General features: G+C 45.6%; 1 protein-coding gene across 1 annotated transcript in view; it reads right to left on the bottom strand.

Moving 5' to 3' along the window:
- Positions 1-2376: 2376 nt before the first annotated feature.
- The window catches only part of tprg1 (tumor protein p63 regulated 1), a 117974-nt gene continuing 99771 nt past the window's right edge, over positions 2377-20579 (bottom strand). Inside the window, exons 6-7 of the mRNA XM_070545892.1 lie at positions 11888-12041; positions 2377-3511 (exon numbers count right to left, since the gene is read on the bottom strand). Coding sequence (XP_070401993.1) covers positions 3317-3511; positions 11888-12041 — 349 coding nt within the window. The 3' untranslated portion in view covers positions 2377-3316. The remainder of the gene's footprint in view (positions 3512-11887; positions 12042-20579) is intronic.

The following is a 20579-nucleotide window of genomic DNA, read 5'->3' as shown; positions in this document are numbered from 1 at the left end:
TACATCGTAGCTCATCACCATCAGGTGTGAATGCGTGTGTGTGAATGGATCAATGATGCTCTGTAGTGTAAAGCGCTTTGGAGTCCTTACTCTGACAGGCGCTATACAAGTGCGGGTCATTTATCATTTTTAAAGATTAAATTTAAGCTATAATTTCCAGCTATTGCCTGGAACCGGTGCTAACCACGCCGTGATCGTGGGATTAGCCATCCAGTAACCATTAAACTTCCACTTCCCCATGGCGCAAGCTCCCACTAGCTTAACCAGCTAACAAGCTCAACTAAAAATAGCCCCCTTTCACAACCAACTGAACGTGTACGGTTCCGCTTACGCCAACATCGTACACAAAATTGCTGAACACTAACTAGAAATTCACGAAAATCTTATAGAAAAAAAAAATCTTGTTTATTGGGTCTTTGGTCATTTAAGACCTATGGAAACTGTATTTAAGGATTATTTGTCATTTTTAAGGCCTTAAATTTGGAAAAGCTAATTTAAGACTTTTTAAGGACCCGCGGATACCCTGTAAATGTTTTTTTCTGTCTCCCTGGTTTAAATTTTGTAAAAACAAAACAAAATAAACCTGCGAAGCACCTTGTCATTTTTATCTAGAACGGCACGACAAGTTAACTTTTCTTCTTCTACTTCTCTGCCTGCTGCAAAGTAAATGCATGGCTGGTGCAGAATAAAACAATCAGATGAAATGTGTGCCTATAGAGACTAATGAACACTTTCTAATTTACATCACCTGTCTGCATGTCCAGGTGACTCCACTGTAACGTTCCTTTGGGGCTGGAAACCTCATGAACGCTCACTTATCTGCTCGTTAATCCTGTTCTCTGAACATCTTTTACAACTTAAAGAGCAGAAATATGAATGGGTGCTTTGCTGCAGGCCAGAGCCGTGCTTGATCTGGGATAAGAGACACGTCCTCATTCTGGGAGGAAGTGCGTTAACCCTTTCAAACCCTCGGGTCATGATACATGATACCAAAGGTGCTGAACTCAGCCTTATAATTTACCTTGAAGAATTACAGCTGCATGTATTCCCCAAGTCACTCACTACTTAACCTTGCCCACCAACAATAACAGGAAAATTCAGTTCACCATTCCCATGATGAAATCAAGTATTCACACTGGATAAATGCTATTTGTAACACTATAACCCAAAATAAAGGATTAGTTGGACACCAGAAAGCAGGAAGAGGTCACGGGTGGTCCACCAGCCTCTTCCACCATGCTCACTTGTAACGATTTGGTTTTGTAAACGTACGAAGCAGGAACACGCAGTAGTGGTCCGTCATTTGGTCACAAATGCTAACAAATATGGTGTGCAGTTCCAGTACAGCCAGCTTCCAGTTGCATTTATGGCATTAGATTGTAGTTTTCCTCTTCTGGAGCCATTCGAGAGCTGTGAACAGGACATAAATCTGTATAGTTTCACCAACAGAAACGGGTTGACTGACAAGTAAATGAGGATAATTTTCACACCTGGTAAAATCTTTTTTTCCCACCATTTTTACTAAGGCAATAAATGTGTTTCCAGATGTTTTTCTTCTTGGCCTTAAGCAAAGTTTCTTGGTCTGAAAACCGATGATTTAGTGGACGATTGTGGAGCCTGTACACTTCTCTTTACCTCTTATTCCTAAACAGATTCTGGATGTTGATCTAAAGCTGGAATAGTTTGATGGGACAGCCCTCATCTTTCTTCATTCCAATATTTACCAAAGGTCATGAGATTTGAATGACTTAAAAAAGGTTATGATACAGGTAGTCAGTAGGAGTTTCCTCTACAGAGCGGTCAGACTCAATAAAAATAAGGCAAAGACCTCTAATTTCCATTTAAGGTCTCTGAGTAGGTCTACAGCTTCTCCATATAAGGAGGAGCCAGCTGAGGTGGTCCAGACATGTGATCAGGAGGGCCTCTGGACAACTCCTGAGGGAAGTTTTATGCCCATCCAATAGGACACACTGAGGATTATATCTCTTGTCTGGCATGAGATCCATCTTAAAGAGCTGGCAGAAGCAGCTGGAAGGAGGACAAACCTGCCCCCGCTGACGGGGCTGCTGCCCCACTGACCTGGACCCACGTATGGACACGAGACAAGATCAGACGGGGTTGCACCGTCTGCTCAAGCCTCAAATGTAGCCTAAATTTACCTCTGTAGCTGTAATGTGTCCTCTCTGCAAATTACATGTCAAATTATGCTACAAATATATAAAATATATATTTTCTTTCAACATTTTCCTGAAAACTCTAGAGTTTGTTGGAGAAATGGAGGGAAGTGATGCTTTCTAACGTCTATGAATGAAGCTGGCCTGCAAGCGTTTTACCTGCAGATGCATTAAATAACAGATGGAACAATACATCAACATTTTCTCAACATTAACTTTAATGAGAAGCTGATCACACATTTTAAGCATAATTCACACTCTGGTAAATCAAAACTTCCAAGCCCAAAAGCCCAAATCCCAACGTCACATAGGACGGATTCCTTTAGTAATGACAGCTCGCAACAAACCAGCACAAACACACATATGGAACAGGCTAAAATCTTTCTTTAAATATTGCACGGCACACAAAAAAAAAAAATCGGATTCATGCTTTCATTTCCTTCTTAAACACCATGTGGATGTGTTTAGTTAGCTCTAGCAATCATTTGCTGTAGTGTTGAGCCAACGCTGCTGTAATTCTCTAGTAACCACAGAAAGAAAACAGCTGACCGTCATGTTAAAAGGTAAAATATTTGGTGCAGAAATGTTAAATAAATATCCTGGAACTCCTAAAAAAGCAGAAACTCCTTAAGTCATAAAATTATGGAAACATGAAACTACAAAAATATCAAATTTGATGAAGTCGAAAATCAAGGGTGGATTACACTTTTGTATGCACTGTAAAATGTCTGTTTAAGGATAAAACCGAAGCTGAAAAATGTGCCCGTGTGCTCCAGTGGGTCTAAATGGCGGAATGGCACAGGAATGAGCTTAACAGGAACACCAGGAAAGGGACAAAGAAAGGAGTTTGGTTGTGGAAGTGTTGAGTTACCGTAACACTAATAAAAAGCTCCTGAAGCCAGCAGGGTTACAGTCAACGGAGGAAGAGGGGCATAATATGTGGATGTTTTTGAGTATTCTTTAGAGATGCCATTCACTGATGATAATGAGCCAAGAGAACTAACAACACACAGAACATCTAACCCTAACCCTTTTTCAAATAGAGCAAAATGTCTATTAATTATGCAAACAAACCTAAATCTGACTCAAAAGGAAAAAGAAAACCCGAGGAAAACTATTCAATCAAAGAGTAAACCTTCATTTTAAAAGCCAACATTCCCTCTCGCCATGCAATAACCCAACTTGTTCTGGTTTCCAAGGAAAGCCATGGCGCCCACGTAGGCTTCGATGTAGATGGGCTGTTTCAGGGCCAGGACCCCGTTGGCTTTCCCAGGAACTGGCTTTTTGATATGGGCTTTCTCTGCTGCATCCTTTAGCTGCTCAGAAAACTTGTGGATCTGCAGACAAAATTATCAAAAAACAGCCGATTCATAACATCTTTCTTTACTTCAAATTGTGTATTAATCAAAAACTGACTTCAGTCATCAAACTACATGTAAAAACAACAGACCAATGCCTAATTTATCAATCAAATAAGAGTTCATGAAGAAGTTTTTGACAAATAATTGTCAAAGTTGACGCAATTTTTTTATTACTGGTATTTATTTATTCATCAACTTAAACTTTAGGAGGATAAGAACAGCTTGAGCCATCTCGTTTTCGAGCGGCTCCTCCTACCTTACGATCAATAAAAGCAAGATAGCAGAAGTAAATAAACAAAAAGATATTCTTAGCCAAAACAAACAAACAAAAAAATATTGGATCTGTGCTGGTCAGACTGTCCATATAGGTCACATGTGGAAAAAATATCTGATGTGATGCGCTTTTGTGTGAACGTAGCCTTAGTTGAGCACTGGCTGCAGGCAGTAAGTTGGACTCATTCCCGGTGAGAGTTGGACTCCGCCAAGGCTGCACTCCGTCACCGATGCTGTTAATGACTTTTGTGGACATGATTTCAAGGTGGTGGCCTAAGGATCGGGTCTGGAAGTGGTTCTGTTGGCTTCATCAGACTGTGATCCGAGTGTGAAATGGTTGGGAAGAGAATCCGCTCCTCTAAATCCGAGACCACGGTCTTGAATCGGAAAAGGGCAGAATGCCGTCTCCAGGTCAGGGTCGAGGTCCTGCCTCAAGTGGAGGAGCTTGAGAATCTCGGTGAGGGAAAGGTGGAACAGGAACTTGATAGGCGGATTGGTACTGCCTCTGCAGTGATGCGAGCGTTGTTCCGATTTGTCGTGGTGAAAAGAGAGCTGAGCTGGAAGGCAAAGCTCTCTATTTACCGGTCAATCAACATTCCTACCCTCACCTATAGTCACGAGCTTTGAGGAGTGACCAAAAGAACGAGAACGCAGGTACACGCGGCCGAAATAAGTTTTCTCCGCAGGGTGTCTGGACTCTCCCTTAAGCCGGGCGGACACTGTGCGACTTTTTCACTTTTTGAGCCGATTTTCCAGTCGTGCGGGAATCCACGACATCGGGGCGAGTTTTGCGCCGAGCGGTCGTGTAGTGTACAGGGGGTTACGAGGCGATTAACACCACGTGACCAGCCGCCGATCAGCAGTCGTGAGGTCGCACGGACTTCTGGCGTGTTTAAAATTTCGCTCGTCCCTCGTGAGGGTATCGCACTGTTGAAGCGGCGCTGCGAGCAGCTGCGACCCAGAAAGTATCAGAACCGCTCACGGCGCATGCGCAATCCTGCATCAACGCCGCTCGCTATTTCCCTAATAACACACGCTGTTCGTTTTTATCTCTACACGTTTTTTTACTCACAAAGATCGTCAAGAAAGCGTGTTTGTCGTGTTCGTGTCAAATTAAACTGATCACTAAACACAGATTTACTTTCTTTATTTCGTTTTCCTCATCCAACCCCCATAAATCCCTGTGTGTCCTCCTGCAGCGCTCCCGAAGGACAACAGGCAAAACAAGACTAAAAAGTCTGACGTGTTGAGTAAAAACTGCTATTTTTAGCAAATTTTTAGGGCCAACGTGTTGCTACCAGACGTACAGTGTGAGCAGTCAGGTCGCATCCGAGTAGGGTTGTCACGGTACGAAAATTTAACCTCACGGTTATTGTGACCAAAATTATCACGGTTTTCGGTATTATCGCGGTATTTTTTAAACGGTGTTGCATATGTTCAGAAAGCATTGATAGTCCTGTTCTACACAAACTGAAATAGTTCTGAAAAGGTTTAACAGTGTTTATTAAACCTAAAATAACACAAAGCCTTAGCAAAAGTGCAACTTTTCACAAGTAAAGGAACAAATAGCTTATTTTTCTGGAACATGTTACAGTAGTCAGTGCAGGTTTAAATTATACAAATCCAAACATTCAAAACATAAACAATATGTAAACAAATCAAAGAAACACCACTTGTTTTCTCATATACTTGTTTTCTTCATTATCAAAATGAAAATCTAAAACTCCAGTCCACACTTGACTTGAGCACTGTACAAGTCAACCTTAAAAAAATATGTATTTAAAATAAATAGCCACTTTAAACAAATTACTAAAATAACTACTACACTATGTAATCAAATCCAAATGTTCAAGTATAAATGGCATTGAATAAGTAAACAAATCAATGACAAGGAACTAATTGTATATTTCTCTTCATCATCAACAAATAAGATGCTTCATCCAGCAACAGGGTGTCCGTGACACGGTTTAAATGCTGGCAGAGGACGCTGCGGCTGCAGTATATAGTGACTCGTTGCATTCTCCCTCAACCAAAAGTCCTCACGTCATGCATTTAAGCTAAAATGCTAATGTTAACTTACCTTGCACTGGCTGTAGAGACGTGGGTGATCGTCACGCAGATGTGCCATTAGATTCGAAGTGTTGCTGCCTTTTGCAGACACTTGTTTCCTGCACGTTCTGCAAACGGGATACCAGTCTTCTATTAACTGTCCCTCAGCATTTTCAGAAATCCAAAATATGCCCATACTTCCGATTTAGTCTTCTTTGACGGCTGATGGATGTCCTGGGCGCTGCCGTCGCCTCCTTCGGCCATTATTTCAGCTTCAAAGTTTTGGTGCCGTTGCAAACTAAAAAGTGCGTGTGCGCGCCGCGGGAACTTCAGCTGAAGCGACGGTGGCTGGTAAGGGTCATCGCGCCGAAACCGCGGCCACGGTAAACCCACCGAGATAATTTAGTTTTTTAAAAACTGGACGGTTATTTTTATTGTCAACTTTTTTACCGGGGTTTACCGCTATACCGGTTACCGTGACAACCCTACATCCGAGAACTGGGTCGTACAGTGTGAGCACATGGCTCGTGAGATCTGCCCTGCAAGGAAGTCGTACAGTTTGAGCTGAAGCTGAGTGCTACGAGTGAAAAAGTCGCACAGTGTACGCCCGGCTTTAGAGACACGGTGAGAAGCTCGGTCATTTGGGAGAGGCTCGGATTAGACCCGCTGCTCCTCCACTTCGAGAGGAGCCAATAGAGGTGGCTCGGGCATCTGGTTAGGATGCCTCTTGGACACCTCCATGGTGAGATATTTCAGGCACGCCCAACCAGGAGAACCAGGACACGCTGGAGAAACAATGTCTCTCGGCTGGCAAGGAATCATCTTGGGGTTCCCCCGGAGGAGCTGGCCCAAAAGGCTGGAGAGAGGGAAGCCTGGGCCTCTCTGCTAAGGCTGCTGCCCCCACGACCCAACCCTGGATAAGTGGAGAAAATGGATGGACGGTGCAGCTGGACTATGCAACCATCTTAATTTGTTTTAAGTAATTATATATTTTTATATTTTCAATGATTAACTAAAAAAATTACACATTTTTGCAGCTGATTATTTTTAAATATGTAAAGCTTAAAATATTTAGAGCTCAAGTTTTAAAGACACTGCAGTAACCAATTTTCACAACAGGGTGGCAGAGTTGTGCTGTTTAGCGACGCCCCGAAGCCTCTGCTAGCTATCCTCGGTCAGCTTAAGAGTTTCGGTACCCAGCCAGCCAGCCGCACCAACACATCATATTTCAACCCATATTTGAGCAAGCAGCATTTCCCCCCATTCAACCAGCTAAATAAAGTACAGATATATAATTTAACTTACTGATAAAAAAGAAACAAACTGCTTGCATGGTCTATTAGTGCAGTCACTAACCACCGCTGGCCCTCTTTGTCCAAATAATTCCACGATTAACATCCAAACACGAACAACGAGGACACAACTAAAGTTTAGAGAGTCGAAATGGCCGAACATGCAGGGGGTGACCCCTCGGTCAGGACCAGTGTCCTGCAGGGACCAGCTGACTCGTTTTACACGTTTTCTACACCGTGTGTGTAGGACAGGTACAGCTGCTAAAACAAAGTGATGAAATTCTTTCCCACAGAAACAATAATGTGCTACAGCTTACTCACACAACTAGAATAACTACTATTCTTTCACAGGGGAAAAGCCTGCAAGCGACAACAACACGAACGGATAACATTACACCATTACAGGTTATGTTCAACCATCCTTTTTTTATGTCCACAATTTAAACACGACTGCAGGATTGGAGTCTGTTTCACAAACCAGTAGCTCTCAAATAGTGTGTTTTTATTATTATTATTAATTATTATTAATACTATTATTATTATTTGACTAATACCTCATTCTTGATGTGGAACAAAGTGCAAAAATAAAGGAAAAGAGCGTTGTGCCCACTCTTTCGGACCCAAACACCTTCACTGAGAACCACACCAGATTAAACTGGAACATTCCTGAAGAAACTGAGTTTTCTGCCACATGATGGGTAATGCCCATCACCATTTTACATTACTGGTTTAGGTTCCTCGTAACCCCTCATGGTCTGTGGCATGTGGGTGGGCTGCTTTAATGCAATTCTGACTCGCAGCTTCGTCTAGGTGTTTTAAATCTGAATGTAACCATGCTATCATGGTGGTGGAGGACACACACCAGAGGACCTTGACCTTGTGGGTGTTGCTTGTTGTTGAGGGGTTTACTTGTTATAACCAGTAATGTGTATTGGGAGTAAAACGTACTTGCTGCACATTAGGACACAAATACTAACACATGAATTGCAAGAGAATAGGTCTCAAGTTTCCTGCCCTGTGATTCAGAACATTCTGATTACTGCTATATGAAATCCAAACTAGGAAAACCTAAGTTTGAGTGCAGCTTTTAAATACTCTCCCATCATAAATCCAGGTGTGTAGCTTGTTGCTGAGAGTTGAAAATAACCACATACACAGAAATGCAACCTGATACCCGTTTCCAGGTAATCTCTTCTCTGTAATGACTTGTTTGACCACACTCAGAACAGCTCCCATATCCATCTGGATTATAAAAAACTGATTCTCCAAACTGAGCTACCACAGAGTGCTTCCCTCAGGTTCTCACTTTTCCCTCAGAACCGTCATCAGATAATGTTCAACGATGTTGCAACGTTAACTAAAGAGACCGGCCAGAGGCGCACTGCCTTTCAATCACAAATCTATTAAAACCTCAACTGAAAAACGTTTTAGGATCTCCACGGCGGGAGATTTAAGAAAATCCAGAGCTTTTTGAATAGTGCAGCAAAAACAGAAGATCGTTTCCAGTCCGAGCGCCGAGCAGCTGGTGACGTCTCACCAGGAACTCCCTGCTAGCATAAACAGTCCCCAGCTCCAGTTATTCTGCATCAGCAGTATAGCAGAGGACGATGCATCATCAGTCAGATGGGACTTCTGAAACCTCTGCTAGTCGGTCAGGTTTTTTTTTCTCTGGGAATGAAAACAGATTTTGGATTGCCGGAGGAGTTCAACTGAACTTCAACCACCCGCTAGCTGAAAGAAGGAAAGAAAACGATCTTTTATACAGGCCCTCTCAAGATAAAGATCACCAGGAGCTTCACAAAAAAATCAAAATATAAAAAAAAACATTATTAAAAATGTGTTTGAAATAAAAAAATGTTTTGTGATTAAAAAATGTAAGGAAAGAGAGAGAAAATTAATAGGAAAGAGGGAAATCAGTAGATCCTCAGAAAGGTGGAATAAGAGCAGAATAAGGGGAGGGTGGTGATGAAGGAGACCACTGAGTCCACTGATCTCAGGCTCAGGGGGAGAGAGTTCCAGAGTCTGGGGGCCACAGCAGCAGATGATCTGTCACCTTTGGTCTTTAGCCTGGTGCTGCACAACCAGTAGGCCTAACCAGCTTAGCAATGTTCCTGAGATGGAAGAAGGAGGCGCGAACAAGATAACTGACATGAGAATCCAGGGTGAGACTAAGATTCCAGACAGAGGAATGATGTGGCAGAGGACCAAAACTGAAATGGCCACTGAGAAGGAATGCTACGACAGATAAGATAACCAATCCAGAGCAGATCCCGATAGGCCTACCCAGTCTCTCAGCCTCTCACGTAGCAGGTGATGCTCAACAGTGTCAAAGGCTGCAGTCAGGTCCAGCAGGACCAGAACAGAACAGTCCCCTGCATCACTGTGGACTCCACAGGGGGAGGGGGACACGAGGATATCAGTCTTATCTTGATTCAGCTAGAAAGTTCCCAGCCTCCCAGGTTTTGATAGAGTCTAAGCAGGTGTGTAACAGCTGCAGCTTAAGACATCTCATGGGGCCTAAAGGAGATATACAGTTGGATGTCATCTGCATAAAGATGGTAGGAGATTCCTTTGAAGGAGCTCAGGATGTGCTGAAGAGGAAGCAGATAGAGGAGGAAGAGCAGAGGCCCCAGCACAGAACCTTGTGGGACACCATGGGTAAGGGAGGTGGTGGAGGACCTAAACTTGGAGACGGCCACAGAAAAGGAGCGCTCAGAGAGATAAGAGGAGAACCACTCCAGAGCAGATCCTGATAGGCCTACCCAGTCTCTCAGCCTCTCCAGTAGCAGGTGATGGTCAACAGTGTCAAAGGCTGCAGTCAGGTCCAGCAGGACCAGAACAGAACAGTCCCCTGCATCACTGTGAGTCAGAAGGTCATTAGAGACCCTAAGAAGAGCTGTTTCAGTAGAATGAGCTCTACGAAAACCTGACTGGAAGCTATCATAGATGTTATGTTCATCAAGAGCAGCTGTGAGTTGTTTAGCCACAACCTTTTCCAAGATCTTGGAGATGAACGGAAGTTTAGAGATGGGTCTGAAGCTGCTGTGGAGAGAGGGGTCGAGACTCGGTTTTTTAAGAAGCGGGTGGATTACAGCGATCTTAAAGTAAGCAGGGACCTGACCAGAAACCAGAGAAGCATTAATTATAGAGAGCACGCTGGGACCGATGGACTGAAAAGCACTTTTAAACAAAGATGAGGGTAAGATGTGGAGGGGGCATGCAGAGGTCTTCATAGAGTTAACTAGTTTGGTTAACTCAGGCAAAGAAACAGGAGCAAAGCTATCTAGGATGATGGGCCTGGTTGGAGTCGGGAGAGGCAGCGATAAGGCTGAAGGAGAGATGCTAGAGCTAACCTTATTGACTTTGTCCACAAAGAAAGACAGAAAGTTCTCACAGTCTGCAACAGAGTGGATGGAGGCTGTAGGAGAGGCAGGAGAGACGATGCTGCTGATGGTGTTAAACAGCACCTTGGGGTTCCCTTTGCTCTGGGACACCAGGTTGGAGAAATAGGCAACCCTGGCGTCTCTGACTGCAGAGTTAAAGGATGTCAGAAGATCCTTTAGGTGCAGCAGATGGACGTGGAGATGGGTTTTCTTCCACAAACGCTCAATGTTTCTGCATTGGCGCTTCAGGCTGCGAAGGCCGTCATTAAACCAGTGAGTAGGGTTCACTGCAGGACCTGAACTGGTTCTGACAGGACCGATGTTGTCCAGAATGGAGAGGCAGTGCTCGTTAAACTGAGAAGTTAAGGAATCTGGGTCGTTATCAGAAGAACAGGGTGGATCAGAAGCAGCAGAAAATTACCTCTCATTAAGAAAATGAGAACTAACCAGACGGCGAGCAGGAGGTGGGGACGCAATAACTGGATTCCTGTTCATTAACTCTTTTCCTCTGTTGGATAGACATCGCTGGAGGCGTTCGGGTAGGAAGCAGCGTTTGACTCCCGGCAAACGCACTGCTCACGTAAACAGATAGGGAGTTAAATCTTCGGCACATCTTGGGGCTATCACAGACAAACGGAAGGACAAAAGTGTCTGGAGCTCATAAGAGATGGTAGCCGGGACACTACCGAGGATCGCAGTCAGAAGCAAGGTGGAAAGGAGGAGGTTAGAAGAGAAAAGGTTGAAAGAGTGGCTGGTGACCGCGGCTAAACCAAGCACAGGCACCAATTTGTTACCGACCAGGAAGGGTAATTGAATAGCTGGAGGTGCAGACCGGATCAAAAACAATTGATTGAGAAGACCAACAAGCTGATCTAGACACCAAGGAGGAAGCTGAACATCTTCAGAACCAAAATCTGTACAGTTCAACTTTCATTGACCATTTCATTTCTGTGCTCGTAGCTCTGCCACCACAAGCTCTCAGCTGACTATAGCTCCATCATACTTTCCCAATATAATTCACTAATCTACAGAAAATTAAAACAATGAGCTGCCAGGTTTACAGCTGCATATATATTTATACAACTCCAAAAAACTTAGTCTGTAGCTTACCAGAATAACTTTTCCTGACTGGGAGGGGGGGGGGGAGTGTTCCAGGACCGAGTTTGCGTTCAAAACCTAGCTTGTAGATTCCTGTAGATTCGCTATAACAGCTTTATACCCGTTTTACTGTCAGTGAATTGTGACAGTTTTTATAAAATGCATAATTCTCACAATAATCCTCCTTATAAAGATATGTTAATAAATAAAAAAACAAATAAAATAAAATATCTTCAAATAGTGATCGGTGGACCTACGTCACAGAGCGCAGCAAAGGTGTCGTTGATGGTCCTCACAGGGTGGTGGGTGAAAGTGACGTATGGGAAGTCGATGGCAAAGGGGTTCCACTTGGAGACAAAGGAGGGTTCCCTCAGTCGGTCCCAGAAGACACGCATCCCTTCTCCTTCTCTTCTGAAAACACACAAAAACAAACATAACAATGTGTCTTCCATGGCCAGTGAACTTCCACTCATGTGAAAACATTACACCTTTGAGCCATAGATCTGTAACAGCAGTTTTGCACAGACAGGGAGCTGATCTATTGGTTTTATGTTTTTGGAGGTCATGGACACCGCTCTGTGATGGAAGCTGCTTCCAGGTCCTGACGCCGACTCAGATCTGGATCCAGATCTGGAGGAAAACCCAGCAGTTTTTTAAGACTGCAATGAGGAACTTGGTAACATTTTTAGTTATATTTTAGTTTTAGATTTTCTCCCCACATAAAACAGTGCTGAAATGTATTTAAAGTTTAGAACTGGATGTAAAAAGTAAAAATCATGTTATTTGGTGTGTTTTTTCTATGATGGGGGGGGGGGATGTAATAGGTTTTAGTCGGCTGTAATAGGTTTCATTGGATAAGTAAAGCTGGTAAAATGTTTTTGTTTGCATTCCTATTTAAAGAGAGATTGTAGTTTTGGCTTGCTTTTAGCGCCCCCTGTGTTATTAATTTACTGTTGTGAAAGCAAAAGTGAAACTTATCTCCTCGCAATGCGTTCACCTTTATAACACCTTTTTCTATTGCCACTTTTGTGTGTGTGTGTGTGTGTGTGTGTGTGTGTGTGTGTGTGTGTGTGTGTGTGTGTCCTTTCTGGCTGTGAAGCAAACAGAATTGATGTCTGAATGTTGGTAACAAGCCTTACAGATTTATTCTCAGGTGGAGCATCAACACGTCTGCTTTTAATGTCACGCCTGATACTTAAAACTTTATTGTTGTTGTGTTTGAATGCTTTTTAATTCTGACCAGACACGGAGACAGAGGTGAAAGAGCATGGAAGAGACAAAGGGGGTTGGGGGCGGTGGGGGGGGGGGGGGGGTCCACAAAAATAAACAATAATGAACAAGAGTCTGCTTCTAGACCTGCAGAAAGAGAGAAGGAAAAAAAAGGGGCACAACAACAATACAACAAGATCAAGCTATCACTGCGTCAACTTGATGAAGAAATATAAAATCAACCTTGTTTAACTGAACAATCACACGATAATAAATCATAGTGCATTTAGTGCCAACCACAGCCTTAAGACATGTGTTGAACGTGCCCAAGTCCCTACTTATGAGCGCACCATGTCAGCCCCTGTGTGTGTACACGCGCTTGTTTATGTAAGGTTTCTCTATAGGAGCGTCCAATAGAGAGTGTGAGGGACCACAGATCCGCCCCCTAAGGATGTGTAGGAGACGGAGGGAGCTCCAAGTCCCAGAGATCCAGGCGCTGCCCCAGAGCACAGGGACCCCAGGGAGACTGCGACCAGAAAAGCCCCCGTCCCCCTCGAGAGGCGCAGAGGATCGCCCCGGGGGGCCACAACCAGCATCTGGCAGAGTCCCGGGAGATATGGGCGGCAAGCCCACAGGCCCGCCCGCAGCCTCCCACCCCCTAGCCGGCCGAGCCTGGGACCCAGGGGCGACCACCCCCGCCAGGGACCTAGCAGAGCCCATGGACCCAGACCCCACCAGGCAGCCACCGGGATTGGTCAGGCAGATGCCAAAAATCTTAAACCCCCTGACCTGGGAGCCACGACCCAGGCAGATCAAGGCACTGCACTCCACACCAGGTGTGGCAGGGAGAGGGGAGACGAAGATCTATATCATCAAAAGAAGTTCCAGGAGAAGGGAGGAGTCAAAGGCCCCACCTGACATATACAGTCATACACAAACACAGTCACACACTCCCTCCCTCATGCTCACACATACACATACAACCTAAGACGTACAAAAATGCACGCCAGACACCCACTCATGGTCCCCATACACACCCTATTCACTCTGGTCCCGGTACTGCTGCACATGGGATACAACCATCAATCAATCAATCAAAGCTTTATTTATAAAGCGCCTTCTGCGACCCTCTCGGGAAGCCCAAGGCGCTGAACACGGTACATGAGAAAATATTGTTAAATATGGTGAATAAATCGAAAATAAAAGCAATTCAAATATTACAAAAAAAGGTAAAACATTCTAGTAGAAGACAAATGGGTAAAACAAGGGAGAGAGTGAACCAATGAAAACAGGGAAATAAAATCAACATAAAAGAGCGCCAAATTCAAACACGTTCAGGGAACGCCAAGCGGAGGAGGCGGGTTTTTAGGCAACTCTTAAAGGCTGGCAGAGATGGGGACAGCCTAACTGAGGGTGGCAACTGGTTCCAGAGTGACGGTGCTAGGACTGAGAAAGCCCGGTCCCGCGAGTACGACACCTAGAACGAGGGACAGCGAGCAGGCCTTGGTGAGAGGAGCACAGAGCGCGTGATGGGGAATGTCTGTTCAGGAGTGTGGCTAGATGGGGGGAGCACCACCCTGGAAGAAATTGTAAACAAAGACAAGGAGTTTAAGGTGTTTACTTAATTTAAAACCATTAACGGTTCCCAGAGTTCGACCCTTTCTGCTGGGGTGCTGATGAGCAGGCTCCCCCGCCCAACGCTGAGCACAGCAACCCACCACTCCAGACCCCAACCGGACGGCCGGATCTCCCTCCTAACCTCCAGCCCCAGGAAGCCAAGCGACAACAGAGGTGTGCTAAGACCCCTAGTCTCCCTCCGTCTGCTCCAATATGGTGCTAGTGAGTGTTGATGAGGTGTATTCCATGGCTGTGGTGAGTGGGCAGTGCGGGCATCATCTGGCCTATGCCAGCTGATGCCACCACACCACTTTCACTGTTCTATTGCCACTTAAACACTAGCAATGGCTCCACTCCACCCGCCCCAGCCCAGCCGTGTTTGTTTCACACTGCCTTAGGTAGGGTTGGGCATCGTTTGATTTAGAACGATTCCGATTCTGATTCAAATTTCCCATTTCGATTCCCGTTCCTATCGATTCCCGATTCCGATTCTTTCAAGACGTTACATGTTTAAATGAGCCAGCTAACCACAGGTCCTACTTGAAATAATTGTAACTTCAACATGAATTTTAATTCTATGAACAATAACATCACCTTCGTTTAGACAAAAACATGTTCTGTCTGCACACAGACAGCTAGTGTGATCAGCTCTGGAAAGCCTTGATCACAATTTGCAGATGACGTTTTTTTTTCCACGGAGATTGGCCGTGGACTCCTCTTCCGTCGGCATACGAGGAACCCAAACTAGGAATCGAAATAAAAAACTTTGAACGATTCCGATAAAAACTATTGTTTGGTCCCGGTTCCAATCGATGCCCAACCCTACTTAGGAATACAGACGTGACTGAGCACATGGGTGGTCTGTGATGTCATGAGCGCATCACCAAGCACATGGGCAGGGAAAAAGAGCACAGAGAAGTCAACAAAAGTGGTCTGAACAGTCTTGCTTTTGGAGACTCTGACTCTGATTTTGCATCCCGCTTCCTGACCGCTGCACAAAGCCTTCTCCAGCACATCCCAAAGATGCTCAATGGGGTTAAGGTCTGGACTCTGTGGTGGCCCATCCATGTGTGAAAATGATGTCTCATGCTCTCTGAACCACTCCTTCACTGTAGGTGTTTTTCCAGGAACACCACTCCGTAACTCGGACTGATGATGCTCGGCCTGACCACTTTCCCCAAGTTCAGTATTTTGTTCTTTACACAACTCTGGAGCATTTTGCCTGTTGGTGTTGAATTACAAACGCCTGCGCTGCTGTATCAGCTCGCCGCATCATAAACTCAGAGTGTAAACAGTAACTATGGCCCCCTTTTGGTTTTTCTTTTTTGAAACAAGAAAAGCAAACAACCCCCCAGCCGGGTGAGAATGAAATCAGTTTCAATACAACCTTCCTTCCACCACCACTGAGACATTAGACTGTAAGGATTCTGCAGTGAAATAATCACTAAATAAATTGCACCTTTAAACAATAAAATGCCTCTCATAAGGTTATGGCGCACATTTTGGGACTGTAAACTGCTATAGTTGGAATTTTTGGTTACTTTTGTGTCCAAACAAAGCATAACTTTAAATGTTTATCTGCTGTCCAAAGAGACTGCTGGTTTTCATACAACTGGCACCAACGCCATACATCAGGAACAGATGATTTCTCAACCCTGTTCCGATGTTTTTAACAATCTGTCATGCTGATGTGCACACACTTTACCACATTTCTTGTGCAACAGAGAACTTCCTGGCAATCAGAATTGAACACCTGAGGCTAAACAATAGCAGTGTGATTTGTCATTGTTCAGGGGAGGGGGTGCATCGAAATGCAACCATCATGCCCTGTTTACACAAGGACCTTCAGAATGACAATAGTGCTGCTAAACAGTTTGTGACCCCCCCCCCCCCCCCATAAGCAAATACAGTCCAGAAAGAATAGGAAAGAAGGCAGACTGAACCGCATAGAGAGCTGCACAAAGGCAGCGTCCAGCCTGAAAGACTGATTATATTTCAGCTGAAGTGGGTGAGGATGGCGGAGTTGCATTTGTACACACCACGCTTTGTAAGAGTGCGCAGCTATTGCTCTCAAATCAATGGGAGTATAAAAAAAGCTTTGATGAATTCCACAGGTAAGCCATCACTCAGAGAGGGACCGGCCCAAACAGGCAGAGCAGGGCTGGGCCTTCTTAGCCAGAGGCTGCTCTAGTTAGGTTATCACTGTGTTTATGTGGCAGAGCTGGGCTTGGACTTTCACTGCACCTCACTCTGAATGCAGCCACTGAAAAAACAAGTTGTTAATACTGGATCTAACACAACTGGGTCAAAAAAGGGTCAAGAGGTTAACCAGGGAAAGGCTACCCTTTACTGACCACCACCTAGAAAGTGTTGTTGAAACAAAAAGTGTAAAACACATACACAGAAGTCTGAAGGTAAGGCCAAGTGAGGAAAAACACTTCCTGGTCTTTCAAGCATTTGGACACAAGAGTCCATTCAGAAGATAAATACCAAGCCAAGTTCCAGTTGTCATGGCAAGTGTCCCACGCTGTATCAAAGCATCCAAACAAATCTGATCCGATTGCTCAACAGCACCTGCAGCTTTGTCATCCATCCACACATTCACTAAGTGAAAGGTTTAGAAAAAACAAGAGGGAAGAAAAGGTGGAGCAGTAACTAGAAAAACAAAGACATTGCACACACGGCATTTACATTATTCCTTATGCAACCTATGAAGTCTAAAAGCACAGTCACAATACCGTGGAACAAGGACACTATAACTCCAGGTTGTTAGAGAATATAGATTAAAACTTAGCAAAGCTAAAGTTCATAAGCTGGAACTCTGCTGAGGCTTAATGTCAACATCATAAAAACAACCTGCAACTAGCAAAACCTCCTGGAAATGAAATCTTCAGTAGTGATTTACCAATACTGGTTTTAAGTAGGGATGCCCATCATCTACAGGTATTGGCCAATGTTGGTCATCTTTTAAAAAATATCGATATCGGTCCAATAAGTAAAACTGGGCCGATATTAACAACTGATATTTTTTAAATCTGGTTTCCATTTGTGCATCTGTTTCAGACCCGAGGGGTGATGATGTGTACTTTTTGTCATGTGACAGTAAAGGTAATCATCATGTGTGTGTATTGGCCGAAAAATGTATTTCTTAGAATTATCTGTGCATCCCTAGTTTAAAGTGCTATCACCAATTTTGTGCAGCTTTGATCTAGTGGAGCCAGAAGCCTCGCTTCCATCAGCTGTGGCTACTTTGTAGCTCATGGGAAGGTGTGTGAGAATATTGTGTTGTGAAGCGCTTTAGGGGGTTGTAAAACCTAGCGAAGCTGCGAAGGCCTATTGTATCTGCTCTGTTTTTTTCTTCCGCAATGTAAATTGGCTTTTTGGAGGCCTTAACATAGCTGCAAACTCGGGAATTTGTGCACACACGTCAGGCGTGGTGGAAAATTTTGTATTTTAAAGGTCCCAAAAAAAATTGCAATAACACTAGCTCCACAACGCCCCCTAAAATGTGAAAAATACCATCCATCCATCCACCCATTTTCATCCTCTTATCCAGAGTCAGGTCGCGGGGGCAGTCGCCTAAGGCGAGGCCCAGACTTCCCTCTCCCCAGCCACTTGGGCCAGGTCCTCCGGGGGAATCCCAAGGCGTTCCCTGACCAGGTGAGAGACATAGTCCCTCCACTGTGTCCTGGGTCTACCTATAGGTCTCCTCCCAGTTGGATGTGCCCAGAAAACCTCACCAGGGAGGCGTCCAGGAGGCATCCTGACCAGATGCCCGAGACACCTCAACTGGCTCCTCTCCATGTGGAGCAGTGGGTCTACTCCGAGCCCCTCCCAAATGACCGACCTTCTCACCCCATCTCTAAGGGAGAGCCCAGCCACTCTTCTGAGAAAATTCATTTCGGCCGCTTGTATCCGCAATCTCATTCTTTAGATCACTATACAAAGCTCGTGACCACAGGTGAGGGAAGGAACGTAGATCGACCGGTAAATCGAGAGCTTCACCTTCTGACTCAGCTCTCTCTTCACCACGACAGACCGGTACAACGCCCGCATCACTGCAGATGCAGCACCAATCCACCTATCGATCTCACGCTCCAGTTTTCCCTCACTCATGAACAAGATCCCGAGATAGTTAAACTCCTCCACTTGGGGCAGGACCTCATCCCTGACCCGGAGAAGGCATTCTACCCTTTTCCGAATCAAGACCATGGTCTCAGATTTAGGGGAGCTGATTCTCACCCCAGCTGCTTCACACTCGGCTGCAAACCGCTCCAGCGAAAGCTGAAGATCACGTTCTGATGAAGCCAACGGGACCACATCATCTGCAAAAAGCAGAGACCTGATCCTCAGGCCACCAAAACGGACGCCCTCCACACCTTGGCTGCTCCTAGAAATCCTGTCCATAAAGGTTATGAACAGAATCAGTGACAAAGGGCAGGCTTGGCGGAGTCCAACTCTCAGCCCGACTTACTGCCGGCAATGCAGACCAAGCTCTGACACCCGTCATACAGGGACCTAACAGCCCATATCAGAGGGCCTGGTATCCCATACTCCCGGAGTACCCCCCACAGGACCCCCCGAGGGACGTGGTCAAACACCTTCTCTAAATCCACAAAGCACATGTAAACTGGTTGGGCAAATTCCCACGCACCCTCCAGGATCCCTCTAAGGGTATAGAGCTGGTCCAGTGTTCCACGGCCAGGACGAAAATCACATTGCTCCTCCTGAATTTGAGGTTCAACAATCCGACAGACCCTCCTCTCCAGAACCCCTGAATAGACCTTACCAGGAAGGCTTAGGAGTGTGATCATCCTGTAGTTGGAACACACCCTGCAGCCCCCCTTTTTAAATAAGGGGACCACCACCCCCGGTCTGCCAGTCCAGTGGGACTGCCCCCGATGTCCACGTAATATTGCAGAGCCATGTCAGCCAATGCAGCCCCACAACATCCAGAGCCTTAAGGAACTCCGAGTGGATCTCATCCACCCCTGGAACCTTGCCACAGAGGAGCTTTTTAACCACCTCAGTGACCTCAGCACCAGAGATTTGAGTGGCCAACTCAAAGTCCCCAGACTCTGCTTCCTCACTGGAGGACGTGTCGGTGGGATTGAGGAGGTCTTCGAAGTATTCTGCCCACCAATCCACAACGTCCTGAGTAGAGGTCAGCAGCACACCGTCCCCACTATAGATAGTGTTGGTAGCGCACTGCTTTCCCCCCTGAGGCACCGGATGGTGGACCAGAATTTCCTCGAAGCCGTATGGAAGTCTTGCTCCATGGTCTCACCGAACTCCTCCCATGCCCGGCTTTTTGCCTTGGAGACCACCCGAGCCGCGTTCCGCTTGGACTGCCGGTACCCATCTGCTGCCTCTGGAGTCCCACACTCTTCACCCGAGTGTCCAAGACATGCGGCCGCAGGTCAGATGAAACAACAAGAAAGTCGATCATCGAGCTGCAGCCGAAGGTATCCTGGTGCCAAGAGCACATATGGACACCTTTATGTCTGAACATGGTGTTCATTATGGAAAATCTATGACTGGCACAGAAGTCCAACAATAAAACACCACTCAAATTCAGATCAGGGAAGTCGTTCCTTCCAACCACACCTCTCCAGGTCTCACTGTCATTGCCCACGTGAGCGTTAAAGTCCCCCAGCAGAACGAGGGAGTCACCGGAAGGAGCGCTTTCCAGCACCCCCTCCAAGGTCTCTAAAAAGGGTGGGTAGTCTGAACTGTAGTTTGGTGCATAAGAACAGACCACAGTCAGGACCCGTCCCCCCACACCTAGGCGGAGGGAGGCTACCCTCTCATTCACTGGGGTAAACCCCAACGTACAGGCACCAAGATGGGGGGCAATTAGTATGCCCACCCCTGCTCGGCGCCTCTCAGTGGGAGAAACTCCAGAGTGGTAGAAAGTCCAAACCCTCTCAAGGAAACTGGTTCCAGAGCCAGAGCCATGCGTTGAGGTGAGTCCGACTATATCTAGTTGGAACCTCTCAACCTCACACACCAACTCGGGCTCCTTCCCCACCAGAGAGGTGATATTCCATGTGCCAAGAGCCAGCTTCTGTAGCCGAGGATCAGACCGCCAAGGTCCCCGCCCACGACTACCACTCGTCACAC

Source organism: Nothobranchius furzeri, chromosome 16, assembly GCF_043380555.1.
Source record: "Nothobranchius furzeri strain GRZ-AD chromosome 16, NfurGRZ-RIMD1, whole genome shotgun sequence".
Taxonomy (NCBI): Eukaryota; Metazoa; Chordata; class Actinopteri; order Cyprinodontiformes; family Nothobranchiidae; genus Nothobranchius; species Nothobranchius furzeri.
Note: the sequence above shows the minus strand (reverse complement) of the source record. Positions and strands in the feature narration are given on the sequence as shown.